Raw genomic sequence first — 19,549 nt, 5'->3', positions numbered from 1 at the left:
CGCTAGGTACCTACCTGTATTATTTTTATACGAACATCATCTCTCCGTATCGATATTTATAGATACCCCAACGCATCGAGGACATACCCAATAGAGTGGTAATATGGGGCTGTCCGTCTGCGCAACGGATATGTGATTTGTCACTTATAAATGTTAGCGCACGCTCTCACTAAAACAGTACAAAACCAGTATTGGATCCGTGCGTACGTCTCTGCGAACTACGAAATCAATTATAGTTTGTTTTACTATTATTATAATGGCGTGCTGTTCTATTCAGTTTTGTAGAAAAAACAGCAAAACATCTGACTTTAAAACATAAGGAATAACTTTTCATCGGTAAATTACGATTTTAAATTATAAACTACTTTATATTAAATTTTGTCCGGAGGCCAAGTTAAACTGGACAACAAAAGTGAAAGGTGATGACGCAGGCTAGACGTATGTCGTTATCTCTTGCTTCCACGTAACTCAATTCACATCACACCATCTCTTTCCAGTCTGCACTAGTGTTGTACATGCTTAATTTATAGCATCAAGTGGTGTATCGATATTTAAGTAATGAGTAAGGCATATTATTTTGTGTACCTACTACATAATGATCACACTCTATTTAAATAAAGAAACGAGAAAGTTATCTTGCACTAATGTTTGCATTAATGGTTTATGTCGAATATTTGTATATTATCGATTATGTTAAGCTTCATTGATTATATTAATGTATTAGGTACCTAATTCTTAGGTGTAATTAGATATGTTGTGGGTATATTTAGGTGACACGATTTCGTAAAATCTCTATCTGATATATGTATTAATTTAAATATTACGTTCAAGTATTTTGTAAAATAATAAATTGCTATTTAAATCGAAATAAAAAACACAACTTGAGAAACTCGAAAATACATAATTAGGGATTGGAAAATTTCATAACTTTTACTTAAAATAATTGTAATCTGATTATTATACCATTTTTACTTCCAAGAAAATATAGTTTTCCCTTTTTGTATATATATATATCGTGTTTTATACTAATAATAATATATAGTAGTATGTAATAGATTTCTGCTCCACCGTGTGTGCATGCAATGTTACGGACTTTTGGGGCTTGCACACACGGTGGTGCATAAAGCGCGTAAGGGGTTAAAATATCTCTATCGATAAACCTTACTTACGCACTACCTCATCCCTAGCACTTATTACTTGACCTTGTATCAGCCAATGGGAGCGTAGTGAGAGGGGATATGAGTAGCTGCGAGTTGACGGAATCGTTCTCGAACAAATTAAATAACATTTCTGCTCTATTAGGGTATGTACTCGATGCCCCAACGAAACCTTAACCGAATGGTCGACGTATATCTGCGGGTGTGGCTACGGGTTATCAATCCGTAATATAATCAACTCGGATTCTGTTTACTTGTTTTACGACAAACAAACCTAATCAGACTAATCACGCACGCGTGTGATGCAACTAACTTAATATAGATAGATCTTACCATATTTTACGAATGATGTTCTGCCTATTGCTACATTCAATTTAATTTCCGATTATTTGTATATTCGTACAATTATGTAAATTCGAGATTCTAAATCAATTGCAATGAATATTAGGTACCAACTGGTACCATTATCCCCTTTATTAGCACATTAACCCCTTTATTCATAAACGTACTCTAAAGTTATCAAACCGATAAAGTTCGTTTGTCCTTTTCTATCACACCAATACGTCGGAAAGGGACAAACGAACTTTATCGGCTTGATAACTTTAGAGTACGTTTATGAATAAGGGGGTAAGTGTTCACGAGGCTATAGATGATATTGTATAAGTAGCGGCACGTAAGTTAAGCGCTGACCGTTATTGCGCAGAAGTCAAAGACAGGTCTCTCAGGGTATTACAGGGGGCGAAGGGTATGCGTCCCCATGCGCAGCTATCCCCTCCATATTTCACTCAGCGCTAAACTTACATGCCACTAATATCCGTAAAGATGATTGTATAACAGTCTCATCTTTCACACCCAGCGGTTTGGCTAAATGGCCACTAAGCCACGATTCCACCGGTATTAGATCTCGTACAACTGTCTCCAAGACCCTTGCAAAGTTTAACGTTCAGCTTATAAGACAACAGTCAAGATCTGCTTTGACTTACCAACATATTTGATGCCTTCAGACTTCAATCCATCGACAGCTCTTTGCAACACTTGATCCTTTACATCCAACAGCTGATCCGGTGTGATGAGAGGGCAGGGGCAATAGGCGCCCATTCCACCGGTGTTGGGGCCTGTGTCACCGTCTCCGAGGCGCTTGTGGTCTTGCGCAGGGGGCATCATGGAAACAGTCTCGCCATCGGTGAAGGCAAGGACCTGAGAAAGGGAAAGGAATGTTAAAGTATGAAGGGGTAAGACAAACACTAGATTTCTATACCCACACTAAATATCTGGTGGACTGATCGTCAGTGGAATTTGTGTTTGTGTCGTCTAAGGATAGTTTTCAAAAAATAAGGTAATGGTAAACGCATCCTGAGGCACTCCACGTGAATGGCCCTCAAAAAATTTGATACCTACTTCTAATACTTCTGAAAATTCTAAGATAGCGATTTTTATGGCAATCTTTATAGACTCGGTTAACAAATTGGCAGTATTTTCTCGAGCTTTACGGATTTGATTGACGTATAGCGGCCATGCAAGGCAAATGCGTTTCGTAGGGGACATCCTCGTGAAATGCACCTTTTAAAAGTCATCTTCGTAATAATTATGAGACATGACATTTTCATCTTAAAATGCAATATGCCTAAATCCGTTTTTATTGTAGATAAAGCATAGAGGTATATACTCTAGATAAGGTACAAGGTACGGCCCGTGGATACTGCTCTGGTGTTATGACTGTAGAGATGTAAATACCACGTGTTCTTCTGAGATAAATTGTTGCAGCATTGGAGTGCATATGCACTTATGGCATAGAGAACTAAGTAAGGATAGTTCTTCTTTCTTCCAATAGCGATTCTAATATCCATTCTGTTCAATATCAATCCGTTTAAATATATAATGTGTAAGACCTGTGTGTGTAGCCGAATGCACAAACTTTCGTAGCTATCTCTATCGCTCTTGTGTATTGGCGTGACAGAGCTAGACTGCATTTCTGTCGGCATCTGGCGTCGCAGAAATGCCATTCTTCTAGCAGGCCTGAGTCGACGCTCGAGCGGAGCGTTTAGCGGGGCGTGCATCGCTTGCATGTATGACCTACCATACTTGCGGTTTTAGTTTCTAATCTTTTTTGCCTCGCTTTAAATGTAGCATTGTCATTATTTCTAAATTCAGTGATCGCATGCGTTCCTCGCTGCATCTATCACATAAACGACTATATTATGTTTATGTATACCTTTACTTCATGTACCTATATTTATATTAATTTATCGATACAGACCGCGCGTGCATGGTCACAGGTCACAGTTGCAATATTTCTCATACTATTTATGTAATATTTTATACAAATGAACTTATAGTCCAAAGTCCTTAAACCATTTCAAATAACTGTACTATTAAGAATGAAATTATGTTGGCATTGGTAACTATTTTGTTTATACTCCTACATTTAGGATTTAAAATAGAATGGCATAAAACTATTTGAGTATCTACTTTGAAGACAAGTATAAGATGCAATTGATTACTGTATTGAGATGAGATACTATTATGTATCTAACATAATAATAATAGTTTAGTGTAGATTGTTCTACGTTATTTATTGGGGTAGACTAACTCATCAAATACATTGTAAAAGGCTGTAGAACTTTGATAAAGACAATTTCGCAGGCAAGCATAGTCGAGTGATAATATAACGTCAGGCCGTCCTTTTCGCACTATTTGTAAGTGCGATAGGGACGCACCGATGCGATAAAGTTTATACAATTAGTGTGCTACGCCCGCTGGTTTATCTTTGGTTGGTCAACGAGAGAAGCGAATTTTACTAGGTAGGTAGTTTAGTAGGTAGGTACCTAGGGGCAATTTTGAATTTTGTGTCTGATGTAGGATGGAGGTTTCCATGATAGTATCTTATTCCAAGGAACTCATTCCACTCTGACTGTTCATCGAAACCTCTTCTTCCTCCAGCATCTCTTCAAAGGCTGTAGTCTGTCCGGCGGCACCATATTTGGCGTCAGTAAGGATGTCGTCCACGGCTTGGCAGGCCTCTTCTTTCGTCACGATGATCATTACATCTTTTGCATCTATCTTCTAAAGATAAAGTAAACTGTGACAACTCACCGAAACATCTTCTCCTTCCAGCAACTCTTCAATGACGACAGTCTCCCCGGCGGCACCATATTTGGCGTCAGTAAGGATGTCGTCCATGGTTTGGCAGGCCCACACCCGCATCGCACCGACCACACCCTTGCCGTAAAAATAAACTATCTTCTAAAGATAAAGTTACTTTGACAACTCACCGAAACCTCTTCTCCTTCCAGCAACTCTTCAATGACAACAGTCTCCCCGGCGGCACCATATTTAGCGTCAGTAAGGATGTCGTCCACAGCTTGGCAGGCCTCTTCCTTAGTTGAGGCGATCATCATACCCTTTTCATAAAAGTAATCCATCTTCTAAAGGCAAAGTAAACTGTGACAACTCACCGAAACCTCTTCTCCTTCAAGCAACTCTTCAATGACAACAGTCTCCCCGGCGGCACCATACTTGGCGTCAGTGAGGATGTCGTCCACAGCTTGGCAGGCCTCTTCTTTGGTCGCGGCGACCACGACACCCTTGCCGGCTGCTAGGCCAGCGGCCTTTACTACTAAGGCTGGGTAGTTGGCGCTAGAAGTAGAAAATATTTTTAATGCTTAACTATACAGTTTTGAATAAATACCTGCTTACTTTGGTCTTCTTTCAACTAGATACAACATACACAATGTTTACGCAAGATAAATGGCAGGTTAAAAATGCTTGTAACATTATCATTAAGCACGAATTGCCGTGCATGAGGTGATTATGACCGCATCATTGCAATAAAGCCGGAATATCACTTATTTTGAAATAAAGCTACAGCAAACAACGATTTGGTTATGTACCTACAGTTTCATTCGACGGATAGTTTCACTAGACTTTGACCGGAATATAGACCATGACTACATTGACTACCTTTTTGACATAAACCCACCCGCCCTACACAGACTATATTCAGTTTAGCCGTGAGCATGATGCAAGCGTCGAAAAAATCAGGTGCTCGAATCGACAACAATCAAAAAGGGATATCACGTTCTTTGTCCCGATCAATATAAATCTACACTGAGAGAAATTTGCATTGTGAATTTAACAAGTTCGACTTGTTGCGGGTTTATCCGTTTGAAACAAAAGTATTTTAGTAAACGGAATAAATCACAATATTGATGATAGAAGTCGAACAACAAGGTCAAATTTGTTAAAAGATATTTGATTTAATCAGCCAAACATATGTTTAAAACGATATGTGTCATGTTGCTTTTATAAAATCGACTTTTTGATTCAAATGACGAGTAACTTGTAGAATGTACTAGTTACACTTAACAAAATCTAACTTGTTGTTTGAACCAAAGAGCTATTTTAACCAAAAAACTTGTTGAACGAACATGAAAACTGGTTGTTTTTTCTCTCAGTGTACCTATTTTCGATGAGACATCTTACGAAGAAGTCACCTGACAAGAAAGAAAGCGGCCAAGAACGTTTATTAAAACTTTATGTCCTTTATAGCCTCTTATCTTTATTCTCACAGCGGAAAACATTATAAATTGATAATATAAAAATACTTGGCAATGGCCTATTTCATCAGGCTTTGTTTACGTAGGTCGCGGGTCAAATGGTGGCTGGGGTTCGCGATTCGTTTAAATAGTTGTTTATTAAGATGAATATATCGAAGCCAACATACAATCGTTATACTAAAAACAACCTGGTCCCATTGATGTAAGGTTTGGTTTTGTGAAAAATATGAACGAGCGTTAAGATTCTATAATTGCAATAGATATTCAACCACAAGTGTACCACGTACGGTCAGCCAAAAAAGTGGTAAACCACTTTCTTTACCACTACCACTTTTTTGGATGACTGTACCACCTAACCGAAACACTTAATTAAATGTAAGCCGCAGCTCTATCTATGATAATTATTATGAGTTATTCTTGGTACGTTATTCAGGGGTTGGATATCAGAAAACACGCTAATCTTAGTACTAATTCAGACCAGAATACAGCTGGTATAGTATTTCGACTTAAAGCGAAAACAAACGGTATTCCGAACGTTTAAATAGAGAGTCTAAGGAGATAAGAATAAAAAGGGTTCATCGAAAAATACAAACTACATAGTAAACTCGGCACATATCTGTTTATTGTGTAGTTATATGGTGTAGTATACGGCTGTTCTTCAAACTGCACCTAATAGATACGTGTGGAGATCTCATATTTTAGACTGACACGTTGTACATTCTGTGGGTTCTGTGACTTCTTTAAAGTAAAGTTCCAACTTACCTATTAATAAACGCCTTAGCAGCAGCAGCATCAGTGAACGACTTATACCGCGCAGTGGGTATCTGATGACGCGCCATGAAGGCCTTAGACCAGTCCTTGTTGGCCTCAATCTGGGCTCCGGCCTTCGTAGGTCCGAACACCTTGACGCCGTGCGAGGTAAGTCCGTCTACTATGCCGTTGGCTAGTGGGTCCTCTGGACCGACTAGGACTAAATCGATGTTGTGGTCTTTGCACCATTGTGCTAGCACCTGAAAAAGAAATATTTCGATAAGTAAGAGATTTATAAATTGAAGTTTTTGACAGCCAAAGAAGTCAACTGAATTGAATAGCCAGTTGGCCAAATGGCTACCCCAATATCATCCAACTCGTCGGAAGAAAAGGCGCGAAGTGAAATTATTTATGAGAAAACAACTCTTTGAGCACACATTAGTTTTAGATATACAACAACAACAACATACAACATACAATCACGCCTGTATCCCATAAAGGGGTAGGCAGAACACAACTCTTTGAGCACACATTAGTTTTAGATATGCCGCCATGAAATGCTGGAATAACATACCACCGCCCATAAGAAACTCCCATTCAATGTTGTCTTTAAAGTAGAATACAAAAATTATTTATTAATTTAATTAAACTTTATTAAAATTACTTATATAAACAGATTAAAATAAGAATGGAAAAATTATACAAAAAATATACAAATATCTTATCTTTATACTTTTAATGTAAATTATTAATCTTATCATTACATAATTTGTTTTTAAATACCACCAGTCAAGCTCCAATTGTCTCGTCATATCTACTCCAAGATGAAGGTTGGAGGTTATCAGTTAGTCACATAATAAGCGAGTTGATCCCTTAATATAATTGAACATGGTTCAATACTATTTAACTATTTATATATATATTGATTTACACTAACACGATCTTCACTCATATTATTAAATTAAAACGGGATGTAATGTTATGTCCAAAACGTCGGATTAAATATAAACGTAAGTTTTACGCGATTAAGTCCCATTTTAATTTAATAATATTTATATATATTAATCAGGCAATAGAAAACAATTTTTTACTAGCGTGAGACTAAGGTAAGTTACCAACAATCCTTTAGTACAGTTTTATAACTAAAAATTAATAAACTCCCAATACATAATCGGCTACAAATCGAGAATCTTGATTCCTAATTTGTAGCCAGTTACAAAACTTAGTTACCAAACGGTACTACTCTATCCCAATACGTAATCGGCTACATGTGAATCAAGATTCCCAGTTTGTACTAACCCACCGATTATGAAATTTTGGCTACCAGACGGTACTAAACCGCAACAATTTAGATCCACCTGTGCGAGGGTTAAGTAAACATCATAATTTAATCAAAGTTTGACATTTAAAATAACATTTACACAGGCCAGGTTCTAAAATTGCTGCTAATTTAGCTTGGTGTGACTCTTCAATGGAATTATTATTTCTAATATTTTGTGACAAGTGAAAATAAAATGTAACCCTTTCAATGATTCTTTCTTGATATCTTCGCTAGCCTCTATTGGTTAATTGTGAGTTAATTGCAAAGGTGCAAAGGATGAGCAGCAAAGGTGTTAATTTTGCATTTTAAGGTTAGAGCAGCAACATGCTAAAAACCCAGATATGCTTATGTTTACAGGAAATAAGAGTTTTGGCTACAAGTCCTTTGATTAGATAAAATAACATTTGAATGTATACCTTGTGAAAATAAAAATATTTATGTAAAATCAATTTGGTGTTAAATTAATGTAAATGTTCAGTAATATTAACACTGTTAATATTACTGAACAATGAATTTTTACTTTTTAGGTAAATAAGTGTAATAAAATAAGTAAGATTTTGGGTTTTTTACATGGAACTATTATAACTATAAGGAAAATTTGAGGGCATATACTACAATAATTGTTTATGTTTATATATCTATGCTTTTTTATTTATTATAATATAATTATCATAAAGCAATCCATACTCATACTGTATTACTTCATGAAGGTAGGTACTAGAGGTCCCTCAAAGAAATAAATTTATTTTTGTGTTTTCACAATAGTCTTTATTATATACCAGTTTCTAAAGTGCATTAAATGTGGAAACTATTGAATATAATGAGATAAATCTGTAACACCCTATCGGGGTCCATGTATTACATATGAATGTGGTACTTTCTCTATTCTATTCTGGAAACTTAGTTTCTTGATGTCGAGATCGACGGATTCAACTTTGTTTGTTGTCGAAATTCCGACACTACCCGGCGCGCAGTAAATTTGACGAACGAACGGCGAATCCGCCAACTTCCAACACAAGGCGTGCTCGCGGCCTCCGCTACCGATCACTAGTACATTTTTCTGATCAACCATTTTAAATTCGGCGGTCACAATAAATTACGACCACTTGTTTATACTGAACAATCACGTGTCTAATTATTTCGATGTTATACGCTACAATATGGTTAAAACAGTAAACGTTTAACTAAAGACCAAAATGTAGCGTCGTTAGATCGTAAGTAAAATAAATGAATTGTAATTTAATTACGATTTCTTCATTTATTTACAAGGCCCAGCCGTCTTCCACACGCGTAAACTTTCGAATGACGTTTGATTGAGTTATCAGAAACGGTCGCGTTCACTTATCAGTGTTGGGAGCAAAATGACAAAAGGTCAACTTCTCCTGATGATAAAATTACATCATGGCATATAGCACGCCTAACGTATTTTCACAGTGTAATGTCATACGGTATTCTGGTTTGGGGCAAAGCAGCTGACATACAGACTATCTTTGTATTACAAAAGAGAGCCATTCGTTCTATTTACAACTTAGGAACACGTGAATCAGTAAGAGAACTCTTCAAAGAAATTAATATCTTAACTGTAGCTTCCCAATACATTTATGATAGTATAATTTATGTTGTTAAGAATTTAGACTGTTTCACTAAGAATTCTGATATCCATAATTATAACACTAGAAACAAAAATAAGCTTGCCATAAAGAAGTTTCGTGTCCGTAAAGTACAGAAGTCATTTGTTGGGCAATGCATTCATTTTTATAATAAGTTACCTGACACTGCTTTGAGATTACCCCTCCCAGCTCTTAAGAACTACTTAAAAAAATCATTGATGTTAAAGGCTTATTACAGAGTCGAGGACTATTTGACAGACAAACATGCATGGCCCGAACCAGAAACTACAAAAAACGAATAGCAATTAAAATAATTGTATTATGTATAGAGGACACAGTTCAGATAAGAAAGCACATCAAATATTTTATATTTTATGTTGTGTAGGTAAATTACATATTTAATGATATTGAGATTCATATTATCTTTTTCTTCTATGACAATTTGATATGTTTTCTCTGAAGAAGAACGACGTATTATTAAGCAATAATATAATTTATTGAAATTGATTTCCATAGAGTACCTAGTCTGTTCATATTCTTTGATGAATACTTTTGCATGTTAAATTGTATGTTGTTATTTAATGCATGTTAATTATAAGATGTAATGTTTTGAAAAGAAGTTGCCCGCCGAGTTTCTTGCCGGTCCCATAGTGGATACCCCCCTCCCAACTGAGGGGGGACTGAAATCTTCTCGAGGCTGAGGCGTAGGGTTAGAGCCGGCGTAGCTTTATTTGACGTTCATATGCGCATTGTAATATGCCTACTTGAAAAAATAAATATTTCATTTCATTTCATTTCATTTCATTTAACTGTCCGTCGGCGGAAATAATTCGTGTATAGGCGAATTTTGGCATAGTTGTAGGGAATGGTGTTCTAATCCACATACTCAAAGTACTGATGGGTAGGGGAGGAGCTAACGGGTGGAGGGGGGTGTAAAGGTCCCTTTTTTTAGTTTTTCGCGAATAACTCTTAAACTGTGGCACATAGCAAAAAATGTTCTGAAACACAAGTAATCTTCATAAAATTTTCTACAAAAAAGTCTTATACACTTTTTATCTGGGACCAATCGTTCATGAGATATGGAAGGGAAAAGATGGACAATAAAGGAATAAACTCATTTGTTTATGAACAATACGTTTATTCTTATAGAGACGCGGTAACGTGTCAAGCCAGGTTCAAGTAACAAAAGTAGCAAGCAGCACCGTGTGTAATATTACACGAACCGTTTGGAGCCACATTTGACCCCCTTCTAACTCAAAAACTATTTCACATAAACGTGTTATAATGCAACGTAAAAAGAAACCAACGCGCGTAGTAAAAGTATGAGCTATAAGCACTCCTCAATAAGCCCGGTACTAGCAGCCCGCCTTAGTGCGTTTTCGCATTATCCGATCCGATATCGGATGTCGGAAGGATTTCAAAGGCAAAAATCCAAGACGGCGCCTTAAATGTACGGGATATCGGTCCTACTTCCGATATCGGATCGGATAATGTGAAAACGCACTTATCCCGCGCGCGCGCGCAGCCCTTTATAAGCCACCGCGCGGCCGGCGCTCCCTCATCCCAGTCGTCCTCAAAACGTCGACGTAAGACCGCCCCACAAGGATGGGGCGTATGCAGTGTCTGTGGTGTATGCTCGGGAGCATGCACTAACGGAGCTCCCATCGAAGTAGAGACGGAAGATAGTTAGGAATTTTATTTATGAATTTATCCCATCAAAGCAATACCGGGCGGTCGTGATGCTTTGCTCGTCAAGTCAGCTACAATGTGATCGGATCGCTGCGCGAGACAAACTGAGCGAGCGCTGCTGTAATGTCGTTCAACACCCCTGCTGGGGTGTGAGTAGCCCCTTCCGCGCTGGGCGCTGTGAGGGCTGTATCTGGTCTTACGTCGACGTTTTGAGGACGACCGGGATGAGCGAGCGCCGGCCGCGCGGTGGCTTATAAAGGGCTGCGCGCGCGCGCGGGATAAGTGCGTTTTCACATTATCCGATCCGATATCGGAAGTAGGACCGATATCCCGTACATTTAAGGCACCGTCTTGGATTTTTGCCTTTGAAATCCTTCCGACATCCGATATCGGATCGGATAATGTGAAAACGCACTAAGGCGGGCTGCTAGTACCGGGCTTATTGAGGAGCGCTTATAGCTCATACTTTTACTACGCGCGTTGGTTTCTTTTTACGTTGCATTATAACACGTTTATGTGAAATAGTTTTTGAGTTAGAATGGGGTCAAATGTGGCTCCAAACGGTTCGTGTAATATTACACACGGTGCTGCTTGCTACTTTTGTTACTTGAACCTGGCTTGACACGCTACCGCGTCTCTATAAGAATAAACGTATTGTTCATAAACAAATGAGTTTATTCCTTTATTATCCATCTTTTCCCTTCCATATCTCATGAACGATTGGTCCCAGATAAAAAGTGTATAAGACCTTTTTTGTAGAGAATTTTATGAAGATTACTTGTGTTTCAGAACATTTTTTGCTATGTGCCACAGTTTAAGAGTTATTCGCGAAAAACTAAAAAAGGGACCTTTACACCCCCCTCCACCCGTTAGCTCCTCCCCTACCCATCAGTACTTTGAGTATGTGGATTAGAACACCATTCCCTACAACTATGCCAAAATTCGCCTATACACGAATTATTTCCCGCGAGATAGGCTTCATTGAGTGTGCTAATAGCTCAGTGGCATAGGCAATCAAATTAATAGCGAAATCATGTGTAAATAACATCAACAATAGAATTGTATCCAAGTTGATGTAATCCGTTAATGAATATTCTTGATTATCAATTTGGACCCGATCAAAGAAACGATTCACCAGTTTTATTTTACCTACTGTAAATTTACTTCATTTTTTATCTGGTGGTAGATTTCCACGACACGCCTCATATAAGATTACGATTTGGCTCGAATAATATATACTTAGGTATACCCCATACATTTAAAAAAAATTGGTTGTCTGTAAAGTCGGTTTACGGACGGTAGTTTAACGTGATAACGTCAAACATTACAGTAGTATAGACAGGGGCGGTCAGAGTATAGCAAAAGGGGCCCGATTCTGGGACTTTTTTCACGTTTTTTTATTTATTTATTTATTAAAAATACACAAAAGTTAACAGTATTTCACCAAAGCACTTATGTGGTAATATAATTATGTACATGTTAAATTGACATAAATAAAAGCAAACACACTTAAAAGTTAAACTATGGTTATTACATTAATCACCTAAGGAGTGTAGAGTCTATGAACCTTAAGAGTTTTCTGTAAAACACACCAACACTATCAGCAAATATGTCAATATCGTCTGTCTCCAACATGATGCGGTTAAGAGCAGCTCGGGCTCGAGCGGTGCGCCGGCCGCCGCGAACAGGCACCGCCGCCGCCGCGCCGGCACCGCGCCCGGCATGCCAACCACCACATTCGCTCTTGGCACTTGCAGCCCCATTCTCTCAAGCACGGATGCGTCATCTACTCTATGGTGAAACAGTTGGCGGTAATGCATAATATGCAGCAGTTTCCGTCTGGTTTCTAGAGTTTGAAGACCAACCATTCCTGTTACGAATAGAGATGGATACATATATGGGTAATATCCGTACAGTCGTTTGTAAATGTGCCTACAGAACTTCCTCTGCACTCTTTCTAGCATAGTGTTTTGTTCTTATTAGAAAGAATGCATTAAAATAAGAATCTTTTATAAATTAAAGTTTTTTTTAAAACCTACTAATTTAGGAGTTGGAGTGGTGCAAAGTTGCAAAATTTTCCCGTAGCATTACTAAGGCGCCAGAGACAGAAAGCGATATCGACGGAGCCCCGTTTATTACAGAAACTGCACAGAATAGGAGCCTTCGGCCGTTTGAAGATACCTAACGAACCTAACCTATACCTATATAAAAGTCGTCATTTTGTATCCTAGACCGTTTGCGAGACACGTGTTAATTTTATTAAAGTGCTAGTGCCATTTACTAATCTTAGAACCCTAATATCTCAGTAAATATGAATGGAGAAGATAAAGTTTATATAACAAAACATCCTTATTTAAACGTGTTCTATATGATTTATCAATATTAACATAGGTTATATTGGTAAAAAAATCATCGTAAATTTATTAAGTCTCTGGCGCCTTAGTAAATACTATGGGAAAATTCGCAACTTCGTACTGCTCTAACTCCTAAATAAGTAGGTTTTTCAAACAACTTCATTCTATAAAAGATGCTTATTTTAATGCAATCTTTCATGTTTTTAAATTACAAACACTCAAAAATAATAAACACGGGCGCGCCATCTGTCGCAGCTGTGGTGCTTTACTCAGGCCACACGCTACAACCATACCGAGCGCATCGATCAGCCGCTTAGTTCCAACGCGCGCCAATAGATGGCGCTTAAGCTATATTGGGAAACGGGACAATGACGTCATCTTTTTCGTGCATGCTGCCCGTAGTAACGAGCTATTAGACGTTATCACGTCAAAAAAAATGAAATAGAATCAAGGAAGTTCTAAACTCTAATTGGCTCAAATGTTATGTAAGTAAATGGCCGTTAGGCAGATACACATTTTAATAAACACGCTAATATATACTCCAATTAGTTTAGTCCAGTTATTCCACAATAAAATTGTTGATATGATAATAATGTAACGGCGACGAGCGAAGGGGAGACGTTACTTTATTGACGTGATAACGTCTAATAACTCGTTACTACGGGCAGCATGCACGAAAAAGATGACGTCATTGTCCCGTTCCCCAAGAGAGCGAAAGCGCCATCTATTGGCGCGCGTAGGAACTAAGCGGCTGATCGATGCGCTCGGTATGGTTGTAACGGCGCGGGGTGCGCGCTGCGCGCGAGCGTGTGGCCTGAGTAAAGCACCGCAGCTGCGACAGATGGCGCGCCCGTGGTCGTTCGGTGTTGTTCTCGTTACAAAATTAATTATTTTAATTTATACGACTTTTTGACAGAACATATCCCGTCTGAACTCATCATAGATTTAAAATTATTAAACTAGATTGTGTAGTTAGGTCAAAAAGTGTTTCCACGTGTGTTAAGTTCGAAACGAGTGGCGATAAATTAAAACACGATTTATACGATAAATTATCGTACTTCGGAGGGCCATCTGTACTGAAAAACGTCGTTCGATACACGTGCGAAAAGTGCGTGGTATTCGTAACTCGTGTCGGTTTACCTACATATAGAACACGTTTAAATAAGGATGTTTTGTTATATAAACTTTTTCTTTTCCATTAGTATTTATTGAGATATTAGGGTTCTAAGATTAGTAAATGGCACTAGCACTTTAATAAAATTAACGCGTGTCTCGCAAACGGTCTAGGATACAAAATGACAGGTTCGTTAGGTATCTTCAAACGGCCGAAGGCCAAACTGCACAGAATAGGAGCCCCGCGTAAGCGGTGCTCCGTCGATATCGCTTTCTGTCTCTGGCGCCTTAGTAATGCTACGGGAAAATTTTGCAACTTTGCACCACTCTAACTCCTAAATTAGTAGGTTTTTAAAAAAACTTTAATTTATAAAAGATGCTTAATTTTAATGCATTCTTTCAAATAAGAACAAAAAAAACGTAAAAAAAGTCCCAGAATCGGGCCCCTTTTGCTATACTCTGACCGCCCCTGTCTATACTACTGTAATGTTTGACGTTATCACGTTAAACTACCGTCCGTAAACCGACTTCACAGACAACCAATTTTTTATTTAAAGTTTTTATTTAAACACGTATAGTGATTGGTACAATTTATTGTGAACGACTAAACCTCTTATCACAGCTGTGCTTGTGAAACTCTTATTTTCTCAGTTCTGCCAAGTTCTGCCAATGCAGTCTGCTCCACTCAGCTTCGCTCGTCTTTCTCAATGGAGCTGGATCTGAATCAGCGGCAGACGTCAGGTTCAAATACTTTTCGCTAGTCGTAGTAGTGCGACGGCATTTTCTCGTCTAGTTAGCAATATTCAACTTCCGCCCCACGTTGTACAACGTACTATTACTGGCTAGAATTTTATTAAGAAAATTAACTTTTTCTTAATTTTCAGAAAGAAGTATGTTTAAAAAGTTCTATCGCGCTAAAAATAGATTTTGAAATTTGAACGCAGCCGTTACTTTTTTTAAACAACTACATTCCTTTTCAGGCACATATCATTTACACATAACTTATAATCAAAAAATACAGAAATAAAATGAAGGTAGATTTTATTTAATAAATAAGTGGCAAAAATTTCAATGATTCATAGTACTAAAATATTTTTCAATATATATAAACTAAATCCATAAGTAGCATTTCATGGTGAGAGTACGGAACGGTTCCAAATATGGCGAATTTTATTCGTTCGTTATTGTCATTTTTACTGTGATGCTTGCTTTTGTGTAAAACTAGTGTTTTGTTGCGTTAAAAATGGCTGACACCGGTTTACGTATGAATTTTGCTGCATTGAAGAGGGCAGATCCATACGCGCGAGAAATAATTGACAGTGCTACCCACGTTGCACTTTATACATTTGAGGAGAACGAATGGGAGAAAACGAACATCGAAGGAGCTTTGTTTGTGTACAGTAGGAATGGAGAACCGTATCACAGTTTGGTGATTATGAACAGATTGAATACGAACAACTTAATCGAACCTGTATCGAAAGGAATAGAATTACAATTAAAGGAACCTTTCCTATTGTATCGAAACGCCAAGTGTTGTATTTACGGCATATGGTTCTACGATAAAGACGAGTGCGTTCGAGTAGCTACGAAACTCAATTCTTTGGTTAAGGAGTCTATTAAACAAGGGCCCGCTGAGAACATGCCGCAAACGCCTGCGTACAGTTCCACGCCGTCTAACCCTCCAGTGGATATTTTCAGCATGTTGAGCAAGGCGCAGGACGACTTTAATTCCAACAAGGGTCTCGTGGTGAATAAGAGTGAGGCTTCGTCGGCGCGGGCGCCAGATATGGCGTCACAGAGCGTGATGGACTTCTTTGCGAAGGCAGGCGGAGGTGGTGCAGTTCAAATGCCCGCCGTGTCGTCACTGCCGTCGCCAGGAATTTTTGGTCCGCGGCAAACGGACTCGCGGGAAGCTCCCGGTCTACTACAAAGACTTATGAGCAACCCTGCTCACTCTGTGGAACATATAGAAAAACAGCAGCGCTCAGTCACACCTCAAGAGGTACATGCTAATGGTAACATCTCTCTCGATGCCTCATTGAGACAAACTAGTGGGTTCCAGTTGAAGTCTACCCCCATTGAGAATAATAGTCAATCTCAAAACCAGCAAAGGATACCGGGCATTCAGAAAGGCCCATTGCTAAGTGGTTTAGATACTAATGGGCCTATTACATTGGAGAATGAATTGAATCTAATGCATATGTCTTCTCCTAAGCCAACATCTCCACCAGCTGCTTATTTGAACCAATCACAGGACATCAGTTATTTAGAGAAGGGTATTTTCCCACTGAACAACTCTCTACCAATGCAGTCTAAGCCAGCATTAATGCCTCCAACAATGTTCACGGCCACAGTAGGAGATGTGCATCCCTCTCCTGAACCACTGACGAGGAATCAGCTTCTGCAAGCTTTCAACTACTTACTTAAGCATGACTCTGACTTTGTCAACAAACTTCATGAAGCCTATGTCAAATCCTTCTCAGAGAAGACATTCTCTGTGTCATAAAAGTTCATTCTTTCTGACTAGCGACTGTTATTGCCAGTTGCTGTTGTACAGTTGCTAATCAAAGTTTGGAGGTTGAGGTACATGTATCATGATTTAACTAACATGGATTACTATTCCACCTTGTATTTGTTAAAGTATACTAAAGTGTGTGTGCAAGTATATATAAGATCCAATAATGACAAAATTCTGTACTTGGTTAACAGTGTTTTTGATCATTCTACATATACTTCAACCATGAATCCTTTGAAATATGTAGATTCCTAGTTTTGTAGACACTCCTTTGGTTGAACAGACTTCGTAAATAAGTTTTAACACTTTGACTGTCATTTATACCTGTATAAAGAATGAATTTTAGTGACATGCTTTAATCCAAGTCATGTAAATTGTTTCTTGAAAAGCTATTTGTGATATTTGTATTGGTTCCTTAGGTTACAGCAAAATCTTAAAATTGCATCTTAACTTTCATTACCTAGTTTAGTTTATCTAAGTTAGTTCATTGCAATATTAAAATAGTTCAGGAAAGAAAGAATTTCAATGACAATACTTATTTTTCTAAGGTATTTTATCTTTAATGGATGTTAAAAAGTTTATTAGCATATTTTGTTTGTTGCAATGAACTTGTGTAAGGACATCCTTTTGAAGATAGTTATTTCTTTGTAATAAGGACTGCAAAAATTGCTATAACTTTACAAAAAGTATTTGTTACTTCATCTTAGTAGTTTATGTATCAGTTCTAGCTTTACTTGTGTTTAAAATTTAGTAGTAATCTAGGATGATCACAATCTCGATATTTATCTTCTTCATTACTGTAATTTGTTTAATCTTTTGTATTACAGGGAAAATCAGATTCTAATTGGATTATTTTTATAATTTTAAAGTCATGTAGCCTGTTTTATATTTCTGATTCACATTTTCTCCTTATATTCATATTGGTCTTGATGTTTAATTTCTGATTAAGAGTAAAGAGATTATTTATGTCAGTTTGTGGAATAAAATAAGTAATAAGTTCCTGAAATACTAAAGCGGACAACAGATATTTTAAAAATCTTTTAAGTTTCGCAATATGGACATTACCTGTAATTATTATTTCAAAAGTGTAGATAAACACGTATGAAATACATGTAACATCTAAAATTCTATAAGAATTTCTATAAGGGATAACATCACCCTCCCATGCCATTTTATGGTATTATTGACAACTTTACTGGTCACATTCTGGCCATTACGAATTCCTTAGGAAATTCGTCCAAAAAACAAAATAGGATCCACGGCTAATGCAAGTTGGTACTTGATAATATTCATCATTTCAGTCATTTTGTGTGGGAGCATTTCTATCATTTGACAAATACTTATCTGGCCTATCAATTTTCAAATAATTGTTAAATTCTGATTAATAATTTCTATAACACTCATTGCTCCCAGGAAAACCCATGTTATATTAATAGTCATGAAAAAATTGAAACATTAGATATTTGGAAATGCATCAAAATAGTCTTAAATTAAAGAGTTCATTCACCCATAACTTTCTTTTATTTGATTCTTCCTAACATCACCAGACCCACAATGCTCTGCGTTTATTTCAAGGGCATTCCTCACATATATTCTAGATAGGTATGTCACTTCATTTGGAGATGATCTTAGCGCCTGTTTAAGGCTTTCACAATACGGCGGAGCGCAATAAACTTTACATTTATCTATTATTATATTCTTCACTATTAAAATTACATTAAGGTATAAATTTGAATGCTCTGAGGCTAACAAGAAACGCCTTACAAGGCTGCCAGTTATCTTTGAAATATCCACATAATAAATACAATAGTCCATATCAAAATACTAGCTATAGGTAGAAGTAAGATCGCATTTTCAAAAGTAAAACAAGAAACATTCAAAAATTAACATTTAATTCTTTGAACAGTGCTTCGCTTCATCATCCATTTATTATACAATGCATAGTAAACAAAATCAGGTAATAATCACTTTAGTCACTAAAACTGTCGCAGATGCCATAATGCAGGCCTCAGATACTGAGTTTTTTAACCTTTTGACCAAGGCACAATCGTACCTGCATACACCGCGTTTTCTTTTATTACCGTTATGTGTGTTGATAACCATTCGGAAACACATTCCGACATGGGTCCGACACGGCAGCCAAAGGACGCATGCAACTGAGAGACACTGGCGATTAAAACGTATAGTACCGTTATGTATTCTATGATAATTTGGCGTTAACGCCCTATACTACACTATTTACATAAAACTAATGAAAAAAGCATAGGTAACCACCAGTTAATAAAATCTTATAATATAACACTATAGTAATATATTATATACATAGAAATATACCTACTAAATAAAAGACAGGGAAATGTTGGTATGTATCCGATAGTAACAGTAGGTAGGTAAGGTACCTACCACCACCGTTCACCACCATACCAGTTAAGTGATCCAACCATACAGGATGAATTTTTTTTTGGGTCAGTGAGAGCAGCTACT

At 37.5% G+C, this 19,549-nt stretch overlaps 2 protein-coding genes across 2 annotated transcripts in view; one reads left to right on the top strand and one right to left on the bottom strand.

Annotated features, from left to right (window-relative positions):
* The window catches only part of LOC125230059 (trifunctional purine biosynthetic protein adenosine-3), a 43,665-nt gene extending 34,569 nt beyond the window's left edge, over positions 1 to 9,096 (bottom strand). The window contains exons 1-4 of the mRNA XM_048135047.1: positions 8,690 to 9,096; positions 6,476 to 6,730; positions 4,613 to 4,793; positions 2,141 to 2,354 (exon numbers count right to left, since the gene is read on the bottom strand). Coding sequence (XP_047991004.1) covers positions 2,141 to 2,354; positions 4,613 to 4,793; positions 6,476 to 6,730; positions 8,690 to 8,856 — 817 coding nt within the window. The 5' untranslated portion in view covers positions 8,857 to 9,096. The remainder of the gene's footprint in view (positions 1 to 2,140; positions 2,355 to 4,612; positions 4,794 to 6,475; positions 6,731 to 8,689) is intronic.
* A 6,561-nt stretch (positions 9,097 to 15,657) lies between these two features.
* Positions 15,658 to 18,578, top strand: LOC125230278 (mRNA-decapping enzyme 1B). Its single transcript, XM_048135394.1, has one exon. It carries the CDS (start codon positions 15,794 to 15,796, stop codon positions 17,054 to 17,056), a length of 1,263 nt encoding a protein of 420 aa, XP_047991351.1. The 5' UTR covers positions 15,658 to 15,793; the 3' UTR covers positions 17,057 to 18,578.
* Positions 18,579 to 19,549: the final 971 nt, after the last annotated feature.

The sequence above is a fragment of the Leguminivora glycinivorella genome, chromosome 10 (genome assembly GCF_023078275.1).
Source record: "Leguminivora glycinivorella isolate SPB_JAAS2020 chromosome 10, LegGlyc_1.1, whole genome shotgun sequence".
Taxonomy (NCBI): domain Eukaryota; kingdom Metazoa; phylum Arthropoda; class Insecta; order Lepidoptera; family Tortricidae; genus Leguminivora; species Leguminivora glycinivorella.
This window is presented reverse-complemented; position numbering and strand designations above follow the sequence as displayed.

Bases quoted from the DNA above. Each gene is read 5' to 3' on its own strand.
- LOC125230278 (XM_048135394.1), top strand. From the start codon at position 15,794: ATGGCTGACACCGGTTTACGTATGAATTTTGCTGCATTGAAGAGGGCA.